This window comes from Podarcis bocagei (assembly GCF_964188305.1).
Source record: "Podarcis bocagei genome assembly, chromosome: 4".
NCBI classification, from domain to species: Eukaryota; Metazoa; Chordata; class Lepidosauria; order Squamata; family Lacertidae; genus Podarcis; species Podarcis bocagei.
Genome location: NC_138128.1, coordinates 17,941,190 through 17,957,346, shown reverse-complemented (window position 1 = coordinate 17,957,346; position 16,157 = coordinate 17,941,190). Strand labels below are relative to the sequence as shown.

General features: G+C 43.7%; 1 protein-coding gene and 1 long non-coding RNA gene across 2 annotated transcripts in view; both read left to right on the top strand.

Annotated features, from left to right (window-relative positions):
* LOC308585209 overlaps positions 1–16,157 on the top strand; it is a 493,513-nt gene that overhangs the window by 438,330 nt on the left and 39,026 nt on the right. The window lies entirely within an intron of this gene.
* SERPINI1 (serpin family I member 1) overlaps positions 1–16,157 on the top strand; it is a 105,303-nt gene that overhangs the window by 77,657 nt on the left and 11,489 nt on the right. Inside the window, exons 6-7 of the mRNA XM_081190660.1 lie at positions 5,395–5,492; positions 13,715–13,801. Coding sequence (XP_081046786.1) covers positions 5,395–5,492; positions 13,715–13,801 — 185 coding nt within the window. The remainder of the gene's footprint in view (positions 1–5,394; positions 5,493–13,714; positions 13,802–16,157) is intronic.

The window sequence follows — 16,157 nt, the reverse complement described above, 5'->3', positions numbered from 1 at the left end:
AAACCACAAGGGGCCACTCCTGGAATCTGCAAGTGACTAAGACAGACATGAACTTTGTGGCTATGAACTGTAAATAGGTAAAGGTAAAGGGACCCCTGACCATTAGGTCCAGTCGTGACCGACTTTGGGGTTGCGGCGCTCATCTCGCTTTATTGGCCAAGGGAGCCGGCATACAGCTTCCAGGTCATGTGGCCGGCATGACTAAGCCGCTTCTGGCGAACCAGAGCAGCCCACAGAAACGCCGTTTACCTTCCCGCCGGAGAGGTACCTATTTATCTACTTGCACTTTGACGTGCTTTCGAACTGCTAGGTTGGCAAGAACAGGGACCGAGCAACGGGAGCTCAACCCGTCACAGGGATTCGAACTGCTGACCTTCTGATGGGCAAGCCCTAGGCTCTGTAGTTTAATCCACTGCACCACCCACGTCCCTATGCACTGTAAATAGTTTGCACCAAATAAAACCTGTAAAAGACAGGCCGGAGTCCTGCCTGGTTACTCATGAGCAACCACCACCAGCACCTGATAGAAATGATCAAAACAACACGAATAAATGGAAATTGAAGGGAAGCAGATATTGGCTGAACATTAAGAGACACTTTCCAACAGTAAGAGCTGTTTTGGAGTGAGCAGGCTGTCTTAGGGGCTCGGGGTCTGCGCTCTCACTTTGCTGGGTGCATTTAAACAGATGCTGGACATTGAAGCAGATGCACGGAGCAGGAAGTTGAACTAGGTGACCTCCCAAGTCCCCTCCAATGCTAAATTGTGTCATAGAAATCTGCCTTATGCTGAGTCAGACCACTGGTCCATGTGGCTTATAAGAATAATAATTATACCTGTATATCTGAAGGAGCGTCTCCACCCCCATCGTTCAGCCCGGACACTGAGATCCAGCGCCGAGGGCCTTCTGGCGGTTCCCTCATTGCGAGAAGTGAGGCTACAGGGAACCAGACAGAGGGCCTTCTCAGTAGTGGCGCCCACCCTGTGGAACGCCCTCCCATCAGATGTCAAAGAGATAAATAATTTCCTGACATTCAGAAGTCATCTTAAGGCAGCCCTGTTCAGGGAAGTTTTTAATATGTAACGCTGTACTGTTTTTAACATTGATTGGGAGCCGCCCAGAGTGGCTGGGGAAACTCAGCCAGATGGGCGGGGTATAAATAAATTATTATTATTATTATTATTATTATTATTATTATTATTATACCCCGCCCATCTGGCTGCATATCCCCAGCCACTCTGGGTGGCTCCCAACAGAATATTAAAAACACGATAAAACATCAAACATTAAAAACTTCCCTAAGCAGGGCTGCCTTTAGATGTCTTCTAAAAGTCAGATAGTTGTTTATTTCCTTGAAATCTGAAATCTGATGGGAGTGGGTTTCCCAGGGCAGGTGCCACTACTAAAAAGGCCGTCTGCCAGGTTCCCTGTAACCTTACTTCCTGCAGCTATAATCTTACGGTGCTATGAAATTCCCCCACAATACGTAACTTTTTTATTTGCATTTTCAAAAGTGGTCCACATCCCTTAAAACGTAGGCAGAATGCCGCAGAATCTGTGAGCGACTCCCTTCACACAAATTAAGGGGGCAGACTTTAAATCATGCGCTGGTATCACTGCTGAGAGCTCCAAACCCCTCAGAAATTAAAGGATACGCTGAAAGCTCAGTTTATATAACTGTAATATGTACTTATCTAAGGTGACTGACAAGTTTGTATGGGCAGCCTTGTGCATTCCTATCATATATGAAAAAGTCTGACAAGGCATTTGTACCCATGGGCATATCTCTGTTGTTGCTCCAGGTAACTGGCAGAAATCAGCATGTCAGCCAGGAAATCAAAGGTGACAGTAAGACGGATTTCTATTTGGATCAAATTAATTCCAAATTTATTGTCGTCTCCTAGGTAATTGTAACTGGAAGGCTCAAAGGACTTCCTTGCCACTACCAGAAATGATTCTCTGTTTGCTGAACACACAAAAGAATCTCAAACTGTCATGGAAACATAAAATGCATAGTTTATGGTCACAGTTGTTTACCATTGTTTCCAGCATTTCTCAGATTCACTTGTGTTGCACAAAGCAACAAAGATAGAAAATAGGTCATATTTTCTTTGTGTGTTTTTATTCTACTATTCCTTCGATCAGCTTAGGGTAGCATGCGTGGCTTTATCCCCATAACAGCAATGTGAGGTAGATTATGTTGAGAGAGGTTATAGAGTTAGATGCCTCAGGGTTATTCAGTGAGGTTCATGGCTGAGTAAGGATTTGAACCTGGGTCTCTCCAATCAATGATGAACATGGTAGCTTGGCTTTCGCATAGCTTACGTCTCCTTTCCAGCCTTTTGGAGGTGTTACTCTGTCTGTTTTTGCCTCATTTTTATAAATTCATACAACGGCTCATAATACTCTCCACCTTCTTAAGGTTGGGCGTTTGTTGAGTAAAAATGCAATTGATTGATTGGAGTGGGGACCTGGGTGTTGGCCATTCAAAAAGACAAATATACAGAATTCCAGTGTGTATCGTTCAGGGTATAACCAGGCTGTTCGGAGTTTGGTCATTTATTTCCCTTTGTAGCAGCACCAAACTACATGAGACATCTGCTACCTGTCTGTAAGCTTTGGCCCACAGGTCAAATAACAGCTCCGGTGTATCCAGTCACAAATCTCCCAACATCTCTACTTGTTATGCTGCTAGACACACAACCCAGCACAGTGCAGTAGAGACAAGGGTACGCTTGGTTCTTGCTGGCCCCCATTGAGTTCTATGGGATGAAGGGTTGTTCTGCCTGAGACATTGGCACCGGAGATGACTGAGGAGTTAAAGTGGTGAGTGAAGAAAGCACTGAACTCTCCCCGCTGCTCCAACTTGAGGAACCTTTGGCTAAAAAGTGCAGTCCAATGTGACTTGGCAAATGCAGCCCAGTTAATGCCACTGCATATCTTGTTTTTAAAATGCCTTATTTTGGCTTGCTCAGCTCTTTTACAGCCCTGTTACAACTTGCCACAAGAATAGGGCAGGGAGGAATAGGTTATTCACATCAGCCCCATGTTTGGTGCCATGATTATTTCCATCAGGGGTGGGGCTAGTGCCCACTGGGGAATGGTACGGCCAAAGGCAGGGAGCCCCACAGCAAGTGGAGCCCAAAAAATATGACGGGCATAGCTAACTAATTCTAGTTTTGTCTCCACCCACCTCCTCGCTGCTCAGTACTATGAGAGCCACAATGAGCCTTAGGAGGAGGAAGCTGACCCCCCCCCCTGGACTGGCTATAAGTAAGAAGGCAAGCAGATGGGGCCAGCTCAGGGCACCCTAAGGTTTGTGGGGCAGTGCCCCATTTGCCCTAATGGATCAGCCTCCATTGAGTCCTTTGTGATTTTGTGGAGTCCAACCAACAACCCACTACTACTTTCTAGACCTGCTGTCTTCTACATCACTTCTCTGTGGACTTCTTTCCAAAAGAGTGCTTGACTGTGCCAATCATTTCAGACCAGCTGGCTTCCTGAGGAACCCTGAAACGCAGTTTTCCCAACCCAGTGCTTTCCAGGTGTTTGGGACGACGGCCCTGAACCTAGAGATGCAGCTCTGGCAGTGCAGTCCAAAACACCTAGAGAGCACCAGGTTTGTGAAGGCTGCTGTCACATGTCCCACTTGTGTGCTACGTGCTCCCCTGTGCATTCCACAGCAGCCGTCTGTGGAACCGAAATCCTTCATAATTAATGCGCCCGTCATTCTAATAAAAGCCTGTTCGTTCCTCTGGTGTTTTCAGCTATGCTGCTTTGTCTGGCAATTATGCCTCTGTGACATTTTTAAGCAGCCTCTGGTTACCATTTCTCGACGTTGCTTTTCAGACAAACTCGTTTGCTGCAGGAATCCAGATGGCCAGGGGCGTTTGTCTCGTTTTGTACCTCTTATGCAGGGACAGACAACTTACATTCCCTACACACACACACACACACACACACACGCTTCACAGTCAAAATTTGACAGATGGGTGCGGCTGGCCACCTGTTAATCACCTGATGTCAGAATTACACCAGGCAACACCTGTCTGGCACTTTGGAACACAATCAGCTGATCAGCAGGACTTCAAAGGACAGCGCAGGGCACTTTGCAAGGGGCTTTGCAATCGGTGTGATCACCGGGCCTAATAATGAAGGGCTTCTGATTTGTGGGCAGGGGCTTATGCAGTAGAATGCATGAATGAGCCGGTTTCAAGGCTAATGGGTGCCCCACACATTGAGAAGTCAACCCGCCCTTGTGCTAAAAAATAGTATGGTTGCACCTAATGGCAACAGTACTACTTGGGAGCTCATTCCTGTGTGATAGAGTGGCATCATTTCACTATATTTGATTCAGTGCTCGGAAGATGCACTGCTGTGCCCATGATGGAATGACACCTTGTGCACAGGTGGACAGTTTCCCTGCTGGGGTGCTTACAGCTTCCTTGATTTAAGGCTGTTTTGTTCTTGAAAGCGCCATTCTGCAATGCACATCTCTCATTGCCTGCAGCACATGTTGGTCTGGATTGCATAAGGCTGTCCGTGGCTGGGCTGTTTCTGCTTTGGGGCAGAAGGCTGGACTTAGCTGGTCGAGTAGCCTCATCTCTCTCGGTTCAAAGGCTGCTGGTCTCTCCCTTTGTATACCAGATGATACATTTCTCAATTCTTTTATTCTTGTGGTTCAAGGTTGGGCAACCTGCAAACCTTAATTTCATTCAGATAGGGGTGGGGAGTGTCAGATAGAGAGATAACTCTTTGGATTTAAGCTCTGCCCCCTATGACTCCAGGCAGATTATCATGGGGGGAGTTGTGTGTCCCTCAACAGAAAAAAGGCTTGCCAACCTCTACCTATAACCTTTGATAGACTTCTACATTGGGTTTATATTCCTCATATTTTGGCAAACTTTGGTAGGATGTGCCTGTTTGTTTGTTTGTTTGTTTGTTTGTTTGTTTGTTTGTTTTATTTTAAAAAATGTTTAAAAAAGAACGAATACTTCATCTTTCAAATTCAGTCTCTGGTCTGAATTTTCAAAATTTTAAAATTATTTTTAAAAACTGACTGCATGTCAGGTGACTTCATACACAAAACAATCACCCTCACCCATTTTGTTGGCACAAACTCCTTTGGGGAAAGTGTTGTTTGACTGCAGAACTGTTAGTTTAACTGACCATATTACGGCAAGCAAACCAATGGCCATCAATACTCTAGTGCTGAATGTCAGCTCAATAAATACGATTTATCACTTTTTTAAAAAACCACACACACATACACAGTTTTAAAAACTGCTTTTTCCCATGCTGTGCTTCCTGAAGACCAGTGCCATCTTGCTGATCTGCTTCTGCGGGGAGAAGGGAAAGAGGCTAGCGAGTTTTCACTCTTTTTTATGTCCTCTAGGTTCACAATAGAACAGGAAATTGATCTGAAGGATGTTCTGAAGGGCCTTGGAATTACAGAAGTGTTCGGCCGGAGCGCTGATCTCACCGCAATGTCTGGTAAGAGGCTTTTTGTACATGTGTGTGGCGTCCTTGCACATGTTCTTAAATGGGGGCAGATTAAATTGACCTCATAAGGCATCTGTCCTGGTCTTCTGTAACTACCATTGGCCACTAACTGCCTGTTGTGGCAGGGTAAGTCCTTCACAGGAAAGTCCTCTGCAATCTTCTAGCTACAGCAGATAAGGTGCCCAGTGTATCCGACAATGGTCAAACACTGGTACGTCCACACATAATGAAACCACCAGTGGATTGCCCAGTGAATGCAATCTTGCTTTCATGATGGGCAGGTATATAAGATATACGATATCTTGATTGTCATTTTACCATACAGAACAATGTAATTGAAAATCTACATAAAACATTCAAAAACCCCTAAAAACTCTGAAACCCCATTTTAAAATGCAATATACTATAGACACTCCTTATGCTGCGTTTAGAACCAGAATTGCATTTGCGTAGAAACTGTTTCTCAGGCGGCTAGTCCTGGTCTTTATAACCCTGTACCTTCTTCCAAAAGGCAGAAGCTGAAAGAGATCATTTCTGGGGTGCGTACTATCCTGCACTATCTCTGCAGCTTTCTTATGGCACCTGACAGCATAGATTTGATCTAAGGTGGGAAGAGTGCACCCAATTATTCTCTCTGCAGTCTTTACAACCCTGGACAGCATTGTTTTTCCCCTGGCCGTGCAGCTCCCAAACCACACACACATACCATAAGTTAATACACTCTGCACAGTACAATGGAAAAATGCCATCAACATGTCCTCTGAGAGATTGTTTTTCCAGAGGATTCTCAGGTATATCTGTTAGAATGACCATGGCACAATGACCAGCAAATGCGCTGATAAACAGCACACGCCTATGCACTTTTGCTAGGAAGTAAGTCCCACTGAGTTCAGTGGAGCCTGGTCTAGGTATGTCTAGGATTGCAGTCTTAAACAGGGGAAAGGCGGAACTTGGGGAAACAAAATCAAAACAATTCCACCGCTTGTTTATGTCTAAATTGGAGTGGCTGCTTGTCCACCAAGAAGTGCTCAAGGCAGTTTCCAATCGAAGATTAAGACATCATTAAATGTGTCTGACAAAGGATACTTGTGCTTTGTATGAAGGCATCACTGTGGAGATAAAAATCTTTTTAATGACAGTGGAATTGTCTGAACTATCATTCCGTAAGAACAATGCAATCGCCGTCTGCCCAAAGAGTTCTGCTTCTTCAAGAAACTATTACAAAAGCCCTCTGCATCAATGGGAAGCCTCCACACTCTGCCATGACTTTTAACAAAGTATTAGTCATGCCCGCCTCTATTAAGGTTTCTGACTCCCACCTCCAATTAGGTCTGACTGCCATGCTTGTTAAAGTTCTCACTTACGTATTCTCTCCCCTTTATCCCTGTGCATTTCTCACCCGTGGTTTGATGCCTCTCTGTATTGGGTGCTTCAGGTGAGCAGTAAGGACACCACTGGCAGCTGGCGTACAGCCAGCAACAGTTGTCGGCTGATAATTACAATGTCAGTGCCACGGCGAGATGGAGACGTGTCATGACCGCAACAGAAGTGATAGTTTTGTGTCCTATTATGAATTGCAGGGCTATCCAGATCGTGTAGGCATCTTATCTTTTCACAGTAAGACGTTTCGCTAGCAGTGATTTAAGTAAATCTTGTAGTGTGTGTGTGAGTCATTTGCTCTGTTCTTTTTCTGAAAAATGGAAAAGAACAGCCTCACTTCATTAGAACTGTGATCCATTAGGTTCAACAGTCTGCTCTGGTAGGGATGTGCCAAAAATGTTAGTGTCAAACTAGGTTAGTAATGGAGCGTTCAATTAATCCATTTTTACCGCCTGCTTAGATTATGCTTTCTGGAGAAAACAATCAAGAGGGCCTCATCACTCAGAGTATAACATAGGGTTGCCATATTTCAAGAAGTAAAAAATCCAGACAGCTCAGCTTTTTTTGGACAATCATCCAAAGTTGTTGAGCTTTTACATTTTTAAATTTAAAATTCCTTTTGGGCACCAATTCAGCTCCCAACGCCTGGACATTACCAGAATTTTCCAGTTTATTTGGTGACCCTAGTATAATGTTGTTTGCCTACTTGACCACCTAATTTGATCCTTGGGAGATACGTTGTGCTGAGACACGGAAGATCCAGTTATGTTTCCTAGCTTAATGGATGTTGATAGACAACTTGCTCCAGAAACACATTTACTCGTTCCCAAAAAATTAAAAAAATAAAATGAAGGTATATTCAATATTAGAATCATCTTGTTGTGAATTCAGCTTGCAGTGTGGCTGCAATGTTTGAAGGCAGGTTAGTCACAAAAACCCCTTAATGCAAGTTGCTGGACCAGTCCCTTACTACAAATTGCTTGCCTGCGTTTCCACGCTTGCATTTCCAGGGCAAGTTAGAAAATGCAGGCTTCAAATCTCTTAGCAGGCTAGTCAAACAGTTGCCTTCTGCCTAATGGACTGGAGGAAATGAAACTGATCACTCCTCTGGCCTCTTTCCTTTGCAGCTAGTACTGAAATTAATTAGGCTGGTAGAGGAGGGACAAAGTGGCCTGTCCCTCCTTTGCCAACCTGCTTGCTGACCTGTGGCAACCAGGTGAGTTGTTAAGCACAAGTCTCTGTGTTAGGCTGGTACAATATTTGCTCTGTTTACAAGTATGCAAGCATAGTCTTAAGTGGAGGCAAAAGCAGCATTCTACAAGACAGACAATCCTACGGAAAGCAACCTGGACAGCCCTCTAGACTACACCTCTAATTCTGGCTTAAGCCACCTAGAAATTCTCAGCTCTCCCTTTTCTGTTTTTTCTCCTGCTTTATTTTTGTTTTAATAATAATAATGTTATTATTTATACCCTGCCCATCTGGCTGGGTTTCCCCTGCCACTCTGGGCAGCTTACAGCACATAAAAATTTGTAAAGCATTAGACATTAATGATCTCCTGATACAGGGTTGCCTTCACATGTCTTCTAAAAGTCAGGTAGTTATTTATTTCCTTGACATCTGGTGGGAGGGCATTCCACAGGGTGGGCACCACTACCAGGAAGGCCCCTACCTGGTTCCCTGTGAGGGAACCGCCAGAAGGCCTTCGGAGCTGGACCTCAGTGTCCAAGCTGAACCATGGAGATGGAGACGCTCCTTCAGGTATACTGGGCCGAAGTCGTTTAGGGCTTTAAAGGTCAGCACCAACACTTGGAACTGTGCTCGGAAATGTACTGGGAGCCAATTTAGACCTTTCAGGACTGGTGTTATATGGTCTCGGCGTTTTTGTTTTTTAAAAAATCCATTTGGATTTCCTGCCTGCCTTCCCTTAACTGGAGGGGTTTCATCTTCTGCAAGCCCTGGTGAGCATTGTATTCAGAAACGCAGAGAGATCCCCAGCTTTCAGGAGACTTTAAATCATGAGCTGTCTTTAATACAATCAACCAGCTGTATTAATCAGCAATGGGTGACCAGAAACCATGACACAATGCTGATGTGGTGGTTTTTTAAAGTATTGGACCTTCCCAGCTTGCAGGACAGGATTAAAACACTGGTCTTAAAGCCCCTTATGTGGAGGCAAGTCCCTTTGATTCAAGAATTCGTGTGTGAATGTGTGTCTTTAGAACTGCCACATCAGAGCACATGTGACTGTGCATAAAAGGTAAAGGACCCCTGGATGGTGAAGTCCAGTCAAAGGCGACTATGGGGTTGCAGCGCTCCTCCCCTTTCAGGCCGAGGGAGCAGGCGTTTGTCCACAGACAGCTTTCCAGGTCATATATAAAATCAGGAGTAGAATGGGTCAGGCGGAAGCAAATAAGCAACAATTCTTTAGCCTGTTGCTAGAACAGTACACCAGTGAATTAAATTGAGCATGTAGGTGATGTAAAAACAAAAGAAATTGCATGTTTCCACTTGGTACATCTGTTGAACCAACAGTAATAATAAAAAGTAGCACATTAGCAAAACGATAGAACAAACTCTCAAGAGGGGAGGAAACGAAAAAAGCTGCTAGACTAAGACTGGATATGTAGGTCATCTGCTTCAATGCTCAAGTGTTCATAACCTTATTATCAATTACCAGAGCCTGTGACTACCTGGAGAGCACAGTCAACGTGTTAACAGTAGGAGTCACCCATGGAACGGAGGGGATCCTAAGTCCCTCTGCTATAGGATTTGAGAGTTGGAAGGGACCTTGGAGGTCCTCCAGCTTAGCTATTCCCACCCTTGGATTCCTAGATGTTCTGGGCTACAAGTCCCATCATCCTTAGCCAGCAGGGCCAATGCTCAGAGGTGATGGAGGATGTTGTCCATCAACATCATGGGACCCAAGGTGGAAAAAGGCTGCTCTAGTTCAAGCCACTGCTGAGTGCAGGATCTACAATGCAGGTTGCAACTTCAGCAACAATAGGGAACTTGTGGATTGCCAGTTGTTGTTGGACCCCAACTCCCATCATCTCTTACCATGAACGGTGCTTCCTGGGATTAATAGGAGTTGGAAGCCCAGAACATCTGGAGGCCCACAAATTGCCAGTGTCATACAGCATCCCTGTCCAGCCTCTGCACCATTGTCTCCAGTGAAGAAGAGCCTTCCCCAAACAATCTGTTTACAGTCGTACCTTGGAATCCATTCCCAGAAGTCCGTTCGACTTGCAAAACATTTGAAAACCAAATGGCAGTTTCTGATTGGCTGAAGGAAGCTCCTGCAGCCAATCAGATGCTACGGAAGCCCCTCCAGACATTCGGGTTCCAAAAGAACATTCACAATCCGGAACAATCACTTCCGAGTTTGCGGCCTTTGGCAGCCAAAACGTCCGAGTTTCAGGGCGTTAAACAACCAAGGTATGATTGTACTGTCAAACACCCGGTTTAGGAAAATTTCTCCTAAAGCCTTGCTGATAATCTTTTCTCTTCAGCCAGGTGTGGAGAACATTTTATAGCCCATTCCCTTATGGACAGCCCTCTGAGGGCCACATGTTGGTAGTGTGTGGGGCCAGAGGCAAAAGTAGGCAGGACAACAAATGTGGGCTAGTTTCTACTTGCATGCCTCTTTGCAAGGCAAGCAAGAAGCATTATCAGAGTTCAGAGGTGCCCCAATTCCACACAGCATTGGGGGAGCCCCTCGTGCGCACCTGATGTCACCTGTGATGTCATGCACATTGGGAGGAGGCTGCAAGGCCACAAAGAAGCCCAGCAATGCCCAATGCAGGGAGGCCCAACAAGGCCCTTCCACCATCACGGGGAGGCCCAGCCCCTCAAGATTGACGGAGGCTCATCCCCGTACCACCTTATGGGGGGGGGGGGGGCTAAAGTGTCCTCAGCCCCATAGAAAGTGTGTCAAGATTTCAAGGACAACTTCCAGCCAAGCAAAAACGATGGCAAGGCCAGTGAGGCATGTGGCCTGGGGAAAGATAGAGCGGCGAGCCCTCGATGGTTGATTTCAACCCCTGGCTCTGAAGTTCCCTACTCCTGCCGTAAACTGAGAACCAGCAGCTGGGCCACAAGGGAAGCGGGTTTGCCTCCACAACCAGCTTTCCAGAGGCATGTGGTTGCCTGGCCAGTGCCAGCAACAAAACTGTGGCCTCGGTTGCTCTTTGGCTTGATCCAGTAGAGCATTTCTGACTACTTCCACACCTCTATTTAGCTCCTTCAAAGTGCTGATGCAGCGAGCCCTAGGATTGGGCTGTGAAGCACAAAAATCTGCAGCTGCATTGAACCGGTGTTGCATTTCATCCAAGAGACAAATTGTTTTCCTAGAGATTTATACTTTTCCTGCACCTTTACCTTATGAAAACCAGCAGGCGAACCTTAAACCCACAGACCTGTTTTTACGCGGCCAAATTAACTCCTCCACCGTTTTAAAGATTAAGTTGTTTATAGAGGAACGTTGAGCATTAAGCATAGAGAAGATTAATGGGCTCCACAGCAGGGCTGTTAATTTTTCTGTGTGAGTAACCAAGGCATCCCAGGTGGTGGCGGAAAGGTTTGCTCACAGTAGGGTTTTATTGAATTAAGCACCCAGCAATAATTTCAAAGTACCATCTTTAAATTACTTAAGAGCTCTGGCTTGATGTGGTAAATGCAGTGCTTCATTTATTTTTGTTTCTCACAAAGGCTACTTTCCCTCTTTTTTAATTATTAGCAGGGTGAGAAAACAAAAATGAAATGCAGGATTTTCCTCTCAGTCGTTTCTCCTCTAAGCGGGCTCAGGCATGCAAAACATGAGTGTATAAAATTGCAATTTTGATGCTCAGGCTGTTTTCCCAGTTTAGGGTCTGATGGGCAAATGTTTTGGTCTCACGCTGATGATTTGGGTTATGGGTGTCTGTTCAGCACACCTGGTTAAAAGAATTAGGTGACAGTGATGGAATAGACATTCTGCCTTCAGTCCTGGAGAGCCACTTCCCATCAGAGTAGATGTTACTGGGCTAAAGGAATCATTGAATTGACATGACATCAGTGCAACACGCTCCGTGGAGTTGCCCTTGAAGAGAGATTGATTGTTAAACCTACAGCTTTAGATATATGGTGTAAATGTGGGCAGAGACAGAGAGCAAGTGCCTTTGGAGAGATCTGATGTGAGAATGGTAGATTGCTGGGAGTATTTTAGCTTAGCTTCATCCACCTGCACCCAACCTGTATATCTGTAAATAAGGTAAAGGTAAAAAGGTAAGGGAACCCTGGATGGTTAAGTCCAGTCAAAGGCAACTATGGGGTTGCGGCGCTCATCTCGCTTTCAGGCCGAGGGAGTCTGTGTTTATCCTCAGATAGCTTTCCAGGTCATGTGGTCAGCAGGACTAAACTATTTTTGGCACAATGGAACACCAGGACATAAGCCAGAGCGCACGGAAACCCCGTTTACCTTCCCACCACAGTGGTACCTATTTATCTACTTGCACTGGCATGCTTTCAAACTGCTACGTGGGCAGGAGCTGGGACAGAGCAATGGGAGCTCATTCCATCACGGGGATTCGAACTGCCGAACTTCTGATCGGCAAGCCCAAGAGGCTCAGTGGTTTAGACCACAGTGCCACCCGCGTCATTTGTAAATAAACTCAAACAGTACACATACTAAATCTCTGATGGTCTCTCTCAAGGGAAAGCCAAGCTCACAAGGTGTCCCTGAGAATTGTGATCACTAGGAGAAACGGGGAGAGCATAAGCTAGTGAAGTGATCTAATTTGCACCTCCTGGAGCAACAACCAGATTAGAGTATAATTATCGTTTGCATTTTGCACTTCTCTGAATTTTGCAATATAATCTAGGCTCAAAAAAGGACCAAAATCCATTATTATTATTTTTAAAAATGTGCATTCTAGGATAAAATACACTTATAAATGTGTACATTGAGATAAAATACACGCTTTGATGAAACACGTATGCAAGTACATACTTGAATATATATCTAAATATGAAATAACCTTTCACACACCCCTGATGCTATTTTATGAAATGAAGTATGGACACACACACACAGACAGAGAGAGAGAGAGAGAGAGAGAGAGAGAGAGAGAGAGAGAGAGAGAGATGGAAATTGCTAATAGCTTTGCAGGGGAAAAGAACAGGTTGAAGATACAACATTTGAAACAAATTCAAGGTTTTAAAAGAAAGTAGTATAGATATGATTTAGTAATTAATTTTGCAAATAAGATGGATTAATCTTAAGACTTTATATTATTCTACCAAGCCCAAGAACTGCAAAATAAATCATTGGGTTTTTTATTTCTGTTTCTCTTTCTTTTTCCACATATTTAATGTTTCATTGGTATGTGGGTGTTTTGAGCACACTGATAAAAAAATTAAGAGGAGGTCAGATTGTCAGTGAACCTACGGTTACCTAAAAAGTAAGCTGCATACATAAATGTGTATATCAGTAGAAATAACACATTACATTGCATTAGGCATACATTCAACAAAAGTGTGTACAAAATGTGCATATTCAGAGAAATCCACACAAGTGCATGCATATTTGTGTATATCAATGGTACACGCATGGGCCGTGCTTCAGAGAAGATGTTTAGGGTCAGCACAGCTGGAAAGAGGTGAGCCCAGCTGTCTAGAAGAGGTGGTATGTACAATCCCTGATACATACAAAACACACACATACAAAAATAAAACTGCAAAGTGATGCTGAAATGGAGTGAACAAAGTCTGAGACTGGAAAAAATGAGAAACTATGACACACATCCACCCATCCCTACTTTTCCTCTGACCTTCGTTTCTCCTTTCTCTTCCAGACAACAAAGAACTTCACCTTTCAAAAGCAGTTCACAAGTCTATCTTCGAAGTGAATGAAGAAGGCTCAGAAGCTGCCGCTGCCTCAGGTTAGCACCTCCTCAAACTGTTGACTCAGTTACAGGAACCACCGCTATGCATCAGCAGGGTATGCTGACTTGGAGCATAAAATGGGAGTTTAAAAGTACTGGGTTCAGATTATAGCTCAGCCATGAGCTCTCTTGAATGGCTTTAAGCTACTGCCTCCACCTTACTTCCTGATCTGTTGTATGGAATAATGACATGGGTGTAACTTGTCCAGAGAATCCTTGAGACCTCGTGGGCTTGGCCATTGTGAGAAGCAGAATGCTGGACTAGACAGCAGGGCGTTGCAGCGGAGCAAGCCAGAAAGCAAATCATGCCAGCACAAGTCTTTTGCATAGCTCAGTTGGCTAGAGCATGCTGCTGATAACCCCAAGATCACAGGTTTGATCCCCATATGAGACAGCTGCATATTCCTGCATCGCAGGGTATTGGATTAGATGAGCCTCAAGGTCCCTTCCATGCCTACAATTCTATGATTTCATTTTTTTAAAAAAAAATTATTAAGAATTTAAAAATTGCAAAAAAACAAAAAGGAAACACAATAAAGAATTAACAAACATACATTACAATACATCTAAAATAAAGAAAAAACATAAACAACAAAGCAGCAAAAAAGAAAAAAACATTAAAACACATCCAATGTTTCATAACTTTACCTTTCATTTACTTGTTTCATCGACCTCCTCACACCTCCCTTTTTGTATTCTAGTTCAATTAACTATCTTCAAATTCTTTCCATCTTTCTCAATTTTTTCCTGTAATATATCTTAACGGTCTAACCTTTAATTTTTTCATTTTGACCCACTATCAATCAGCTTTTACTTAATTCTTTATGACATTTCTGCTAAAACCATATAACTTCATTCCAACATCCTTCTAACATTCATTGATTTTACAATGTTTTTGTAAATATACTTTAAATTTTTTCCAATCTTCTTCCACCAACTCTTCTCCCTGGTCTCGGATTCTGCCAGTCATTTCCGCCAGTTCCATATAGTCAATCAGCTTCATCTGCCATTCTTCCCTGGTGGGTAGATCTTGTGTCTTCCAGTACTTTGCAATGAGTATTCTTGCTGCTGTTGTAGCATACATAAAGAAAGTTCTATCCTTCTTTGGCACCAATTGGCCGACCATGCCCAGGAGAAATGCCTCTGGTTTCTTCAAGAAGGTATATTTAAATATGTTTTTCATTTCATTATAGATCATCCCCCAGAATGCCTTAATCTTTGGGCATGTCCACCAAAGGTGAAAGAATGTACCTTCAGTTTCATTACATTTCCAACATTTATTATCGGGCAAATGATAAATTTTTGCAAGCTTGACTGGTGTTATGTACCACCTGTAAATCATTTTCATTAAATTCTCTTTTAAGGCATTGCATGCCGTAAACTTCATGCCAGTGGTCCATAATAATAATAATAATAATAATAATAATAATAATAATAATAATAATAATAATAATTTATTATTTGTACCCCGCCCATCTGGCTGGGCTTCCCCAGCCACTCTGGGCGGCCTCCATAGAAACCAAAATACAGTAAAATATCACAGATTAAAAACTTCCCTGAACAGGGCTGCCTTAAGATGTCTTCTAAATGTCAGGTAGTTATTTATCACTTTGACATCTGATGGGAGGGCGTTCCACAGGGCGGGCGCCACTACCGAGAAGGCCCTCTGCCTGGTTCCCTGTAGCTTTGCTTCTCGCAATGAGGGAACCGCCAGAAGGCCCTCGGTGCTGTACCTCAGCGTCCGGGCAGAACGATGGGGGTGGAGACGCTCCATAACTGTTCCCAGTCAGCCATCATAATATTATGTCCAACATCTTGTGCCCATTTAATCATAGCAGATTTCACCGTTTCATCTTGAGTATTCCATTTCAACAGCAAGTTATACATTCTAGACAAATTCTTAACTTTAGGGTCTAACAATTCTGATTCCAATTTTGATTTTTCCACCTGGAAGCCTAATTTTTTATCCAAATTATATGCTTCCGTTATTTGATAATAGTGGAGCCAATCTCGTACTCTATTTTTTAGTTTTTCAAAACTCTGCAATTTTAATCTGTCTCCCTCTTGTTCCAAAATTTCCCAATACTTCGGCCATTTGGCCTCCATATTGAGTTTTTTCTGTGCCTTTGCTTCCATTGGTGACAACCATCTTGGAGTTTTATTTTCTAACAAGTCCTTATATCTTATCCAAACATTAAACAATGCTTTTCTGACAATATGGTTTTTAAACGCTTTATGTGCTTTGACCTTATCATACCACAGGTATGCATGCCAACCAAATACATTATTGAAACCTTCCAAATCCAGCACATCCGTGTTTTTCAAGAAGCATCCATTCTCTCAGCCAGAACAA